The sequence below is a fragment of the Pteropus alecto genome, unplaced genomic scaffold, assembly GCF_000325575.1.
Source record: "Pteropus alecto unplaced genomic scaffold, ASM32557v1 scaffold5, whole genome shotgun sequence".
In the NCBI taxonomy this organism is placed as follows: Eukaryota; Metazoa; Chordata; class Mammalia; order Chiroptera; family Pteropodidae; genus Pteropus; species Pteropus alecto.
In genome coordinates, this window is record NW_006441953.1 from 6092627 (window position 1) to 6105607 (window position 12981).

The following is a 12981-nucleotide window of genomic DNA, read 5'->3' on the forward strand; positions in this document are numbered from 1 at the left end:
AGGTTTTCTTAAAGAGGTAGCAAATAGCAGCAAATATGTTCTTTTGCATTATAACTGCTGTAACACTAGTGAAATTCTCAAAAGTGGAATGCTATTTACATAAGTTAAATTTGTTCATTATAAAGTAAAATATTGGCAAAAAATAAATAGCTACTCTTGATGTATCCTCCTCCTACCCTCTCTCGGAACCACTCCCGGCTACAGAGGGAACATTACCCATGAGAGGGGCAGAGATTTAGAGTAGCTGCTTCCAAAGTGGCATCCACTGAGAGCCAACAAAACCAAAGATCTTAATCTTTCCCCCATGATACATTTTATAAGCATTTAGAATCATATCCTTCTGTTAGTATTAAGATGATTAATTGCAAACTATTGTTTCTATTAAAAAGCAGTTCAAATTTGTGTGTCTGTCTACATGTATCCCTGGAAGTTAGGTTTCAGGACAGCTTTTAATATTCTGTGTATGAAAAGTAACATCCTGAGGCAAATGTAGTAAGTGTAGCTTGTACAACCGCTCTGTTACACGGAATTTGTTTCCCTTGTCCGTTAGAACCATGTATTACTCCCTCACGACTTCTTTCCTTTAAAGGGAAATCCACACAGACCCCTCACGGGCCCTGATTAGAGGTTACCATATTGTCACAGCCTTAGACCAAACTACAGAGGAAAGAACAATTGTGCTTGGGACAGCTGCAGCCATAAACTGTTCTAAGGCTCCTTCCTGCTACACAGGTAGTTGCCAGCAATCCTAGCAACCAAACTAAACTGGGAGAAAACACCCCTCCATAAGGACCAGCATGCCAGCTGTGACCTCAGAGAAAGGCTGGCTCCCAGAAAAAAGGCAGGCCCACCCTCCTCTTGGCTTAAACTTCAGCCCTGAGCCTGCTGCAGGAAGAAAGCCAGGTCACTCCTAGACCAACAGAAGCGATGGCCAGAGGACAGTCCCTCTACTCACGGACACCCAGGATAGTGTCCCTCAGTCTGTACCTCTAGGGGGCTCTTGATGTACCTTCAGCACCAGAAAGCGGGATTTGGGCACAATGGGCCAGGAAGGAGTGAGGTGACATCAAAGTTATCTGGGAAGCTATTCTGAAAGCAGTTATAGACAACAGGAGGAGGCCGAGTCTGGGGAAAGAACGACCAGCTCAGAGAGGATGCAAATAGCAGCAAATATGTTCTTTTGCATTATAACCCATTTCAACGTTGTTTACTCATTTTTTGTGTCATAAAAATGAAGAGGAACCACAGGAGAGGACTTGAGTGGGCTTTGGACAAGACTCAATTCTCAGCTTTATATCCTTGCTGTTTACTTGGACAGACTTTTATTATTAAATGGTTTCTAAGATTTAGAAAAGCCAATCAATATGTTGCTACCACCTTTCATTTCCCCCCAAAAAGTAACACTTAAATGTCACCTCCTCCATAATTTCGTTGGATTTTCTTAGTTAACTCCTGAAAATTGCACGGTGGGAGTTTCAGACAGTTCTAACTACTCGGTTCATGTACATTAAGAAAACTCAGAGATAATTTTCAAATATGAAACCTTTATAACAAGTAGGTCCCCTGAACATAAAATAGACATTTTTCTCTGGCTCAAGTTTAGGACTAAATGAAGAGGAATTGGAGAGGTTCCAGAGGACAGTAATGAAAATGATTAAAGGACTGATGATGAAAGGTTCAAGGAATTGGGATTACTTAGCCTGGAGAAGAAAAATTTGAGGGGTGATTTAATGGCAATCTTCAAGTACAGTATGAGGAGGGTTATTACAAGTATGGTAGCCAGCTGTTCCCCAGCTGTATCAAAGGCTGAAAAAAGATAGAACTAGAATTTCAGCCAGAGTCGTCAGACCAATTTATCGATGGTCCTCAAGCTAGCTCAATGGATAGAAAAACATTGCGGAAGACCATGAAATACTATGCTTTGAATGTAAAATATATATTTGGCTAATTTAGAAACCAACCTATCTACTGGTACTACAAAAGCTCAAGGGAGAATTCTAGAATTCAAATCACCTGAAATTGGGAAAATGTTGACTTTGAGGAGGTAAGTGGAAGTGAAAACCTTCCTTCGGCACAGGGACACCTGGATTTGAGGAGCCCAGCTTGAGAACCACTGAGCTGGGAAGCGGAAAGCACCGGCACACCTACAGAGATGGCAGCAAGCCAACGGCCAGCCAGAGCCCACGAGGATGCTCGGATGCTCAGATGCTCGGATGCTCGAGGTGCTCAACCCCATCTGAACCGCGGTGACGCTTCTTTCCTTCGGCACTGACTTCTGTCTACACCTGGGAAGGAGGTGGTGGTGCCCATGCCATACAAGCACCTTTGACCACATGTCTTAGAGACTGGGGAAGGTACCCCTTGTATGACAGGTGTGTCGGCCTGTTCCCAGAGGAGGCTACACCAGCAGTGTCCCTCGGAAGGGGACAAACCGGCTCTGGCCTGGCATGTGGATTTAGTTCACCATTCCCGACTCGATGACCAGGCACTCCACTCTTTTAAAAAGTGATTTTTTTTTTTAATGTTTTATTACAAAGCGTCTTTTAAAAAATGCTCAGCACGTTAACTCAAACTGGAATGACAAATGTTAGATGACAGTTTGGGGCAAAGGCTGTGCCTTGCTATTTAAAAAAAAAAAAAAATGGTACATCAATGCTCATTTTAACAACTGGCATAAAATCCCACTAGTTGGCTAATAAAAACAGATACAAATACAGAACATTTAAAGTAATAACAATTCAAGTGCTGGGCTTTTTACAAGGAGGTGAGAAGAAAAGAAATGAAAATTCACTGCAAACTGGTCTACTGAAAGTATCTGTTAAGGTTTACCGTTTTTTTTTTTTTTAAAAAGAGCGATCAGACAAAAAATAAAACGAAACAGTACTGCCGACTGCTACCAACAGAATGGATTTGGCCGTTACATTTATTTAGCGCGACTGAACACCTTAGAGGAGAGGCCACTATTTGTCACAGGCCATTCACAGAGAAGCCCCTTACGGACAAGATGTCACCCCCAAAGAAGGCGGCTTCTTTTCATTTCATTTTTTATTTCAAACTTTTCCAGATCTTTGAATTTTCCTTAAAAGCTCATAGCTAGCAAAATATACAAGAAAATTAAACCTAAAAAGTGTAAATTAAAAAAAAAATTCAAGTTTAAAAAAAAAAAGAAGCAAACATAAGATTCATCCTTTTGCACTGTTAAATAAAAGCTTTAGGAAAAAGGAAGAGAAAGAAAAATGAAGACAGAGAGGGAACTCTTCCACAAATCCCGCACTGGGACGCCGATGGACATGCTGGCTGCCAGCTCCCGCTGCTCATGACAGGCAAAGGCAGCCAAGTCACTGTCCTTGCCGAAGGTTACAGGTACGGATGCAAGATGCTCTGGGGAGTGCACGGCGGACACAAGGAGAGGAAAGCTGCTCAGCTGACTCAGGGCCTGCAAGCATTCTCATGTGCTTTTTAATTTAAACGAAAAAAAAAAAAAAAAACCTTTATGCTTTATTTTGGAACTTGGCTCTTGTGGTAGATGAAGGGGTGGGGGTTGGCAGTGATTGTCTTTGTGGATCAGTGTCTCTAGCAGTGACCTCAGGGTGAAGTTGGTGTCAATTCTCCTTTGGGGTCGACTGGGCAGGCCGTGGAGACAGTCTGGGTTTCAACAAGCTTCCATCTCCAGAAGAGGTCCCGGGGCCGCTGCCTTGGCTTTGCACGTTGGGAACGAGCTTCGTTTTCCACCTCAGGAAGGAACACACGAAATGCTGTTAACGTGAATTTGCCACAGGCCTTTGAAAATTTTAACCTCTACTGCACACAGCACATGCCTTAACATGTCTGCATTTAATTAATCCACTTGGTTGATGTGGTGATGGCTAAAAACATATTGCCCCACGGTAGCCCCGACTCCCCAGACCGTGTTAGAGAATGAGTATACTTTACTGAAATGTTTACTTTGGTTCCATGTACGTGTATACGTTTGTAAAGGTTATGTGAAATACACTCAATACTTTGGATTGTGGTTAAAAAAAAAAAAAAAAAGTTTGAAAAACATCAGGAGGAAATGGCCAAACGTGAATTGTTAACAACAAGCACTGGCTGGATCAGGGACAGAGCTGTCATCTCAAGCGTTTAGTTTTTTAGTCCACTGTGGAGAGCCACTGTATGGTTTTACACAAAACTGAACTGTGCTCCAATGAGCCCATGCACCGCACACGCCCACAGTAGCCCCGTAACCAAGATGTGCTCTGTTCACCACAGTCAGTCCAAGGTGCACAGGCCTCTCTGATTTTACTTAAGATTTTACAATTCTCAAGATTTCTTCCCTTCATAATAATTAGGATCTCTAATGTCAGCCTTAGAATGTACGCTCGAAAAGTATTTAAGTAATTGTTTGATACTGCTGATGATAATGACTTTCAAAAAAGGAGAATCCCCAAGCCCCAAAAGCTTAAATGAGCTTTTAAAAAGTGATTAAAAATAAAACATAACATTGTAACAGATGAGACAAAGACAAAAGGAAAGCGAAAGCATCCCAAAGTTTGGTTCCTTCCCCCTGGAGAGCATCTGCCTCCCTGGCTTTGAACTTGGGGAGGCCACCTCATTCAGACTCTGCCTGGATCCCTGCCAGTCTCAGATGAATCCCAACCCTTCATGCTTGTGCCATCCTTGCTACTAGCAGAAGTTTCCTTTAAAAATTAGTTCTAACGGTGGACTTTTTACGCTCTTTATATAAGAGAGTGGAAAGAGACCTTAGAGGAGAAATAGAAGGAAGTTTTGAAATCGTTGAATAATGAGAACTAAACTTTGGATGGCAAGGCGCAGTCTACAAAGTGCCGCTCGCAGAAGAAGGAGTGGGATCTGGGGGATGGGACCTGTGAGGAGGAGAGGCTAACGCCCACAAGGTGCGCGGGGCTCAGTGAGCCCAGGGATGCGTCAGCTGTCACTGTGATGACTGCACCACCACCGGAGCTGTGTATCTGGGTAGTTACTGAAAAAATAAAAACAAAACGGAAGGAAATCACAGAATGCTGGCAACTGAGGTCGTCAAGGGCAGTTTCGATTCCTACTAGTCTCCTTTTCCCTGTTGAGCAGGAAGACACTGCAGCATCACGGTTTTCTAACCTTAGGCGCAGCGCCAACCCTTCACACAGGAGGGTCGGAGTCCCGAAGGACCCTCCCTTTCCAAGGAGAGAGGGGCGGAGCCCGGACAGTGGCGAGGGCGTCTGCACCACACATTCTCAAAGGTTTGCCCCAGAGTGCTCTTCCCGCTGGGGAACAGCCTTGCAGCCTTAGGCCAGGAGCTCACAGCAGCTGGAGGCAAGTGCTAGGACTCAGATGAACTGGCCATTGGCAGCCAGAAATGTCTGCTGGCTGAAGGAGCCAAACTGTCCCTCTGTTGGGATCTGTGCCTGCCCTGAGCCTCAGGCCGACTCCGAAGTCATGAGGCACAGATGACCTCCAAGGCCCTGCTGTGGCCCCCATTCTCAAGCGGAGCTGGACACCACGTCATCCTCCCCCACCTCGCCTTACCCAGAAGGGCCTTCTCTTCCTTCCTCGAGCTGAGCGCGATGCTAACATAACTGGTAAAACAAACTCGGCTGTGTTTAGAGGGACCATTTACCGCGATGATAATACGCACTTCCCTGGAAAGAATCTCGACAGCTCCTCATAAAGCTGTGTCTTCCTACAGGTAGTCTCACATTTCCCCACTGTTATTTCATGATTTCAGTCTCCTCTTACAAATCCTTCTGAAAAGCAGGCTTCAGAAATCCTCTGTACTACTGTCAACCAAAAAGCAGCTCGCCCCCACCCGAGATGCCTTCTTAACAGCAGAACAAATGGTTAAGTAACGTGGCAAAGAAACCGGCTCTCAGGTAAGGCAGCCTGGCCCTGGCGGCTCCCGTGAGTACAGGGTTGTCAGGGCGGAACCAGGTCTTACCTCCGAGTGGGAGAAATGGGAGCCTGACACGGTGGCTTTATAGACCTAAAACTGGTCAAATCAAGAGTCTTTTCAAGAAACCACAGGCATGAGGCTCGGAGACTGGAGACTTCCCACATCTAAGGCTTCACTGGGGGGCTGTGGCGGGGCTGAGCCAGGCTGGGCGAGCCCCAGCGCAGCCCAATCCACCAGTGAAGTTGCTGTAATCAAAGCCGCAATTACTGCGCCCGCTTCAAAGGGAGCCAGTGAGGCCCCGCTGCCTACATGTTAAGGCTCAGGCTCCCTCCGCCAGGAGTCACTGCTGGCCGCCTGGTGGGCCATCTGCAGAGTGGATCTGAGGGAGGCACCATCCATCTGAAACTCATGATGCTCTCGTGGACCAAATTCCAATCTTAACAAAATATCCCACTGACCAAATGGAACCAGAAACCTACAGTTATTAAGAGCCCAAGTGATAAAGGGAAATCTAAAGGGGTGAAGATGGATTCGCTTCTGGGGATAAACAGTACTGACTCTGAGGCATTAGGGCTTTCTAGGCCTTGGTTCAAAAAAAGTGAAAAGCAGGAAGGAGCGGTGATTCTTGCTCCATCAGCTCTAACAGAAGATTCTACCAGAAGCTGAGTGCTTCCCAGCCCATACCCTGGGCGTCCTGCGGCCCAGCCTGGCCCCCTTCCCCAGGCTGTCTTCTGGCTAGTTAAGCCAAGCTGGAGGGGAGGAGGGTCAGCATGTGACCAGGGACTCACTGGGTGTGCTCGGCCGGCCAGGCCAAGCTGGGGGCAGCAGAGCTGGTCTATAGGAACAACACATGAGGACAGCCCACCTTTGTGCCATGCAACGTCACTTTCCTTGTTCAGAAATGGTGAGGAACCCAGAAAGGTGTGTTAAAAGGTCCTCCCTTCATCATCCTCTCAAATGCTATTAGCAAGGAGCAGGAAGGAACTTCGAGTGTTTTTAAGTTATGACATGAAATTCGAGGAGAATATAAGCGATCGGTGTTGCGAGAGGTGAACAGAGGCAGATTTTAATTGCAAAGATTGCCTTACAGCAGCACGCTCGACGCACCTCCCACCAATTGTCTAAGTTCTCCACCTCGCCACAGGGCAAACTGGCAAAATCCTGTGATTTCAGGGTGTGAACTCTTGCACCACGGTGGAGTAAGAAAGGAAGCGCAGACTTCCAGAGCAGGAAGCAAGCGTGCCGAAGCTCGTCCGGCCCCGCTGTCTTAGAGCAGACTGAGGCGTGTGGTCGAAAAATGACTGGTCTGAGGTGACCCCCAGAGAGTACCCAGGCCTCCTGATGCCATGTGTGCCACAGCCTTGTTGATTCCAAGGTGGCTCTGTCTGCCGGAAGCTGCGGGGTGGGGGCGAGGGAGAAAAGCAATGTCCTGTCCGCTGAGCACTGATGCGCCAGGCACGGAGACTTGCACAGGGTCAGGTCACCATCACGACAGCCCCACCTACTTTCGCCCATTAACAGACAAGCAAATCAGGGCTGTGGGCCGTTGACACTTTTTGCCTGAGGTCACCCAACCAGTAGGTGGCAGGGTTAGCTCTGGAGTCCTAAACATATGTTCTCTCCACCACACCTTTTTTCTCATTTTGTCCAAAAGAATAAAGTAGCCTTACTGAATGAAGCTCATGAATAGTTTTAGCAGATTCACCTCACTCATCTGGACATCAGTGAACCTGGCAGCTTCAATTCTCAAGGACATAGCTGAGGAAAAGAAAGCGAAAAGGCCTTACGCCATCCTAAGTACTATCAGAAAGTTCACACACGGACAGCACATCTCACCCTTTCTTCAAAGAGTATCCTCCACGCACCGATCTCAGGCCCCACTCACTTTTAATTTATGTATTATTTAAATAAGCTTTGTTTGCTTGTTCGCAGATCCACACAGCATCAGAAGGAACAGACCACTGTATGGGAGGGGTACGGGCCCTCACAGAAAAGGAAGACACACAAAAAATTATAAAGAGCAGATTTTTAAAAATCCGACACTATTTGGGGTAATTAAATAGTGGCGAACAGCACCAATTTCTTAGCCTATACCATCGGCCACATTTATATGCACTGTAGAATAATGGCTGAGGTATTAAGAAATATTAAATTTGCACATACCTGTTGAAGAGTTGCACCCAAAAGAGTTAAAAATTACATGTTTTGATAAAGAGGTAAAACTAGAGTTCTCTGGGAAACCCCACTGTCCAGAAGGGCTGATTTCCTCGACGGTTTCAGATGGTTCGGTGAGAAAAACCCACTCTATCAAACGATTTATCCAAAATACTTTTTTTTCTATCCACTATTCTTAAGTGCACTGATCTTAATTCAACTGCATGGGCTTTCATGAACAACACTAAATATTATGGCTCAAGAGGGTTTTAACGAGCCTCATACCGCTATATTTTAATGACGAGTGATCAGTCCAGTTAAGGGCCCAGTTCCCCCCCCGCCCATTTGTTTCCCAAAGCAGCTTAAACATAATTCAGGCTCTTGTAACCGTTACATAGGGAACAAGAATCGATGGCAAGGACACTGCAGCACGGCAGAGACTTTAAAAGCTTTCACCACGTGTGTCCTCCCTTCCCAATTTCCTCACTAGCACGCAACTACCTAGATAAAACTGCCCTGCCTGCTAATCCAACAGGCCCAGTCGCCAGATGACTAGGGAGCTACAGGGCACACCTGCTGGATCGCTGCCTAGTGCCCCTCTCATCCCCGCTCCTCACACCCCAGGTTAGAGCAGGCATCCCTGACAGCCATCTGTCCAGAGCGACCCTCCCCTCTGGCCACAGCTGATGACCGACTGGGGCAGAAGTCTGACCACCCTGGGCTAACCAGAGTCCCTTCTTTGGAATCTGGAAGAATCACCCTGTCTTTGGGAGACTGATACAGTAATGACACACGCAGGCTTGGGAGTTCTGGACACGTGATTCAAAGAACTGAGGAAGTCAATCTGCAGAAGGGAGGAGGAAGCAATTTTCAGGGACGGATGGGTGTAAGAGGCAGGAAAAGCATTTGGACAGCTTTCCAAGGCCATCTCCTAGTACTCTCCTTGGCCCAACGGTCTCTGGCTTCCACAGGATGCTCGTCTTCCCTCCTTCGGCCAGCGTGGGCTGCTTCTGCTTCTCACGGGAGGCAGAAGGTGCCCCTGGGCGAGGCCTCCATTCAAAGGACCACAGCAGGCGGGGGCTCTGGGATGGCGCTGAGCAGAGTGCAGATGTTTTCCCGGAAAATGTCAACTTGGGCCGCATGGAGGCCACACAGCCACCACTGCCAGGGCTGCTGTCATCCCTAGGTCTCCCTTATCTGACAGTCACCCACCTCCAGACTTTAGACTCCCTTCCCAAGGGCCCCCAACAGCTGTGCCTCTCCTGCCTGTTTAGTGACCTTCTGGGCCAAGGGCTTCCTAAGTGCTCGTCACACTTGGTGCCTAAGTATGTGACAGAAAGATGAAGAACGGAAAACAATATCATCTTTTCACTTTTTAACTGTCAAAACTTTAATTTTTACTTTGAGACTTCTAACAAGCCTTAAGATTTTCTAGCTGCTTCCAATTTTATTACTTTGTAAGAGCATGGCTTCGCTTTCTTGACATGCCAACCCAGAAACAAATATCCAGAGGCATACTGATACTTAATGTGGGTGACTAGAATTATACTTGTGGAACACAATTTACAGCAAAGATTACAAAAAAACTGTCAAACTCACCAGGGTGAGCTTCAAAAACTATATAAAATAAACATTTTTCTCAGACCACTGAAAATATTCAGACTGCTCCCTGACTCTACAGGGCAGGTAAATCTCAGGCTTCAGGCAAAGCTCCCGGGGGACCCTTCAGGGTCACAGTCCTGTCACCAGTCCTGAAGGTATCTCCAGTCCCATTCTAGACAGTCTAGAATGTCTGTAGGGAGGCTTCACAGGTGCCCCAAGTTCCCAAACCTTAGCCACCTCATCAGGTTCTCAAACACCACCATCAAATGGAAAGCTAGAAACAATTTTTTTAAAGATGTAAATCCTACCACTGCACAATTAACCGTTACATTCTGTACTGTATTAGAAATTACCTTTCTCACATACCTCTTGGCTCCAGGAAAATAAAGGTTAAAGTTTTCATTTGGTAAAAACATTTTCTCAGGCGGTATATAAGACAAAGATTATGCCAGAGCCAAAACCACAGTGTGTGAGTATTTCCGTGTCTGAGTGCCTGTGTGTATCTGTGACTGTATATGTATCTCTCTGCGTGTTTAACTAGAGGTTTTTTTTTATTTAAAAAGGTAGCTTGTTTCTACTTTTTAACTAGTTCTTTGACATCATGTAATCAAAGGAAATATATTGAAATATCACAAGAATATCTTTTTAATCTATATAATTTTAAGATGGTGGGCTTTTTGTATTTGTTTTGCTAAAATAAATATTAACCAATTTGTGGTGTTATGTTTTTAAATTAGTAAACTCAGAGTGATAATCCTCTAATTATTTGCTTCTTTAATTCCTTATGAATCTTTTGTTCTATTTCTTTAAAAAATGCCGATGGGATTTTGATGGGGATTGCATTAAATCTGTATAATGCTTTAAGTAATAAGGTCATTTTAACTATGTTGATTCTTCCAATCCAAGAACACGGAATATCTTTCCATTTCTTTGTATCATCTTTGATTTCTTTTAAGAGGTCTTATAGTTTTCATCATATAGATCCTTCACATGTTTCATTAGATTTATTCCTAGGTATTCTTTTTGTTGCAATTGCAAAAGGAATTATTTTTTCCACTTTTTCCGATACTTCATTATTAGAGTACAGGGACACTATGGATTTTTGAACATTGATTTTGTGTCAAGTCCTCACGAATCTTAAGTCAGGAAGAAAGTTCAGTATTTGATGATAATCTCTGACTTCTGACAAACTCAAGATGTTACATATTCCAAATCAAACATGTACAAAAATACCGGAAACTCACAGCGACTCAATCACCATTCCATCAAACCCAAGAATGCCCTCACGACGGGACAGCTTTAGTGTTATGTACTCCAGCAAGCATTCCTTGACCACACTCTGATGTATATGCTTCCTGTTCTCCTTATTTTTACATAATGCACCTCCTTCATAGCATAAAACATTATTATTTTATAAGTACCCATTCTATGTCTATATCTTCCTTAAACTGGGAGGTCTCCAGAAGGGACAGGGTCCATTCAGCAAGCACCCCAACTGCCTAGCGCAGCTCTTGACTTACGGAGTGAATAAACAAATGGTTGGCGTTCATGGTACTGGCCTTCCAGCTGGACCCAGGGGAATGTGTACAGTCTCAACCCTGTGGCCCTGGGCTCCCAGCATTCCCACAAGTGACAAGTTAGTCCAAACAGCTAAGGATGAACTTGGCTTTCCTGAAAGACCCACAGCTCGGAAATCACCTCCACCAACCTGGAGGGGGGAGTTTTTTACGGATCCCATTTCTAATTATCTTGGAAGTTGCTGCAAGGTGTTGAGACTAAGGTTAATGCTAATTTCTTGTTTCAATATGATTTCACCGGAGTGAATCCTCTTATAGTACACAAAAGTAGAACCACACTTTCTAGGGACACAGCTGGTGTCTGAGGAACTGCTTAAGGAGCCAATCTTTATTTTAGGCTGGCAATGGTATTGAGGCAATTGCAATGGTATTTCCCACCAAAAAAAAAAAAAAAAAAAGCATTAGATGAAACATATATCTTTTAAGGAGTAGAAACACAACTTTTCAGAGGGCTTTTTGGTTCCCTGAGGAGTCTTTTCCTTATTAGCTGGGGTATTTTCTTTATAGTTCACTGTCCCACACTAGTGATGAGCATTATTTAGCATTTTAGCTGCATACACAGATGTAGGAATTTTCTTTAAGGACACCAAAATAATGTTAAAATTCACTGTGTACGTAAGAGGAAATAAACTCTCTCAAAAAAGTCTCTTCCTGTTAAGAGTCACAATGTCTCCCCCGCCTGGGTGCTGTGTCCCATCAGCTCTACCTTACTGAAGAAAGGAACGAGAAGGATTTAGCTAATAATACTCAGCAACTTCCCGTCACAACTGAAAACCAGCCGTGTGAGATTTCGCACTATTTGCAGGACCGAATCTAATCAAATATTTTATCTGTCTTTGGTTTGTTTCTAAGGCGAAGCCAGCACTAGCATGCATGACTGGAGTCTGCCAAATAAGGAGCCATACGATCGTGTCAGCGGAGGATCAAACCCCATTGGAGGCAGTGCTTCTGAGAACCTCGCTCTGGGGAGGAGAAAGGCAGGCAGGAGCGATCTAGGCAGGAACTGAAAAACAACCACCCCACATACGAGTCATTTTCGAGATCATACAGGTGCTTTAACAGTTAGACAAAACCACTCAGACATAGAGAGGACCAGAAATTAGTAAATATAAAAGAGACCCAAGACTCTTTGATAACACTGGGAGGCAGTGTAGACCACGGAAAGCAAAGCCGGCTTGGAAGTTATACCTGAGGCAGCTGGGGCTTAGAGGACACTGGGTGAGCCCTCTCACACTCAAACTGAACAACCAGGTCCCCTGGCATTTAATGATCTGCCCCAGTCCATTAGCGGTTTACACGGGCTAATCGGAGGCCAGGGTTCTTAGTCTAAGCAATTTCTACAACATGATGAGCAGTTTCCCTTGTCTTCATGTCTTTGCCACCGCTGACCACACACAGAATGCCCTCCCTATTTTTTAGGGATACCAAGTGAGTAATAATACCAAGTGTCACCTCCTCAAAAGGGCCCTTCCTGACCGTCCAACCTAAAGCAGACTGTCAAGCCCACTCTCCTTTTTATTTTTACATTTTCCTGTTTATTTTTCATCAACCACCCACACAGCAATGTAAGCACTACGAGAGCAAGGAACTCCTTTGCCTCGTTCAACACTGTATTTCTAAGTCGTACAACACAACCTGGCATTTATTAGGTGTTCAATAAATGTGGAGTAATGATGAAACAGGTCAACTACTATATATATCAAAGCTTCTGAATTCCTTAAACAAAGAAAGGTGTGCGTGTGTGGTGGTGGGGGCGGGGGG

General features: G+C 45.0%; 2 protein-coding genes across 8 annotated transcripts in view; one reads left to right on the forward strand and one right to left on the reverse strand.

Moving 5' to 3' along the window:
• Positions 1 to 12915, forward strand: part of HADH (hydroxyacyl-CoA dehydrogenase) — a 58667-nt gene extending 45752 nt beyond the window's left edge. Inside the window, exon 8 of the mRNA XM_015594905.2 lies at positions 12073 to 12915. Coding sequence (XP_015450391.1) covers positions 12073 to 12227 — 155 coding nt within the window. The 3' untranslated portion in view covers positions 12228 to 12915. The remainder of the gene's footprint in view (positions 1 to 12072) is intronic.
• The window catches only part of LEF1 (lymphoid enhancer binding factor 1), a 103654-nt gene continuing 93176 nt past the window's right edge, over positions 2504 to 12981 (reverse strand). For 3 of the 7 annotated variants that reach the window (XM_006918901.2, XM_006918902.2, XM_015594904.2), the window contains one exon: positions 2513 to 3732. In XM_006918901.2, the coding sequence (XP_006918963.1) occupies positions 3653 to 3732 (80 nt within the window). In that variant the 3' untranslated portion in view covers positions 2513 to 3652. Of the gene's footprint in view, positions 3733 to 12981 lie in introns of all 7 variants that reach the window. The other 4 variants (XM_006918900.2, XM_006918905.1, XM_006918899.3 and 1 more) reach the window with 2 other exon arrangements.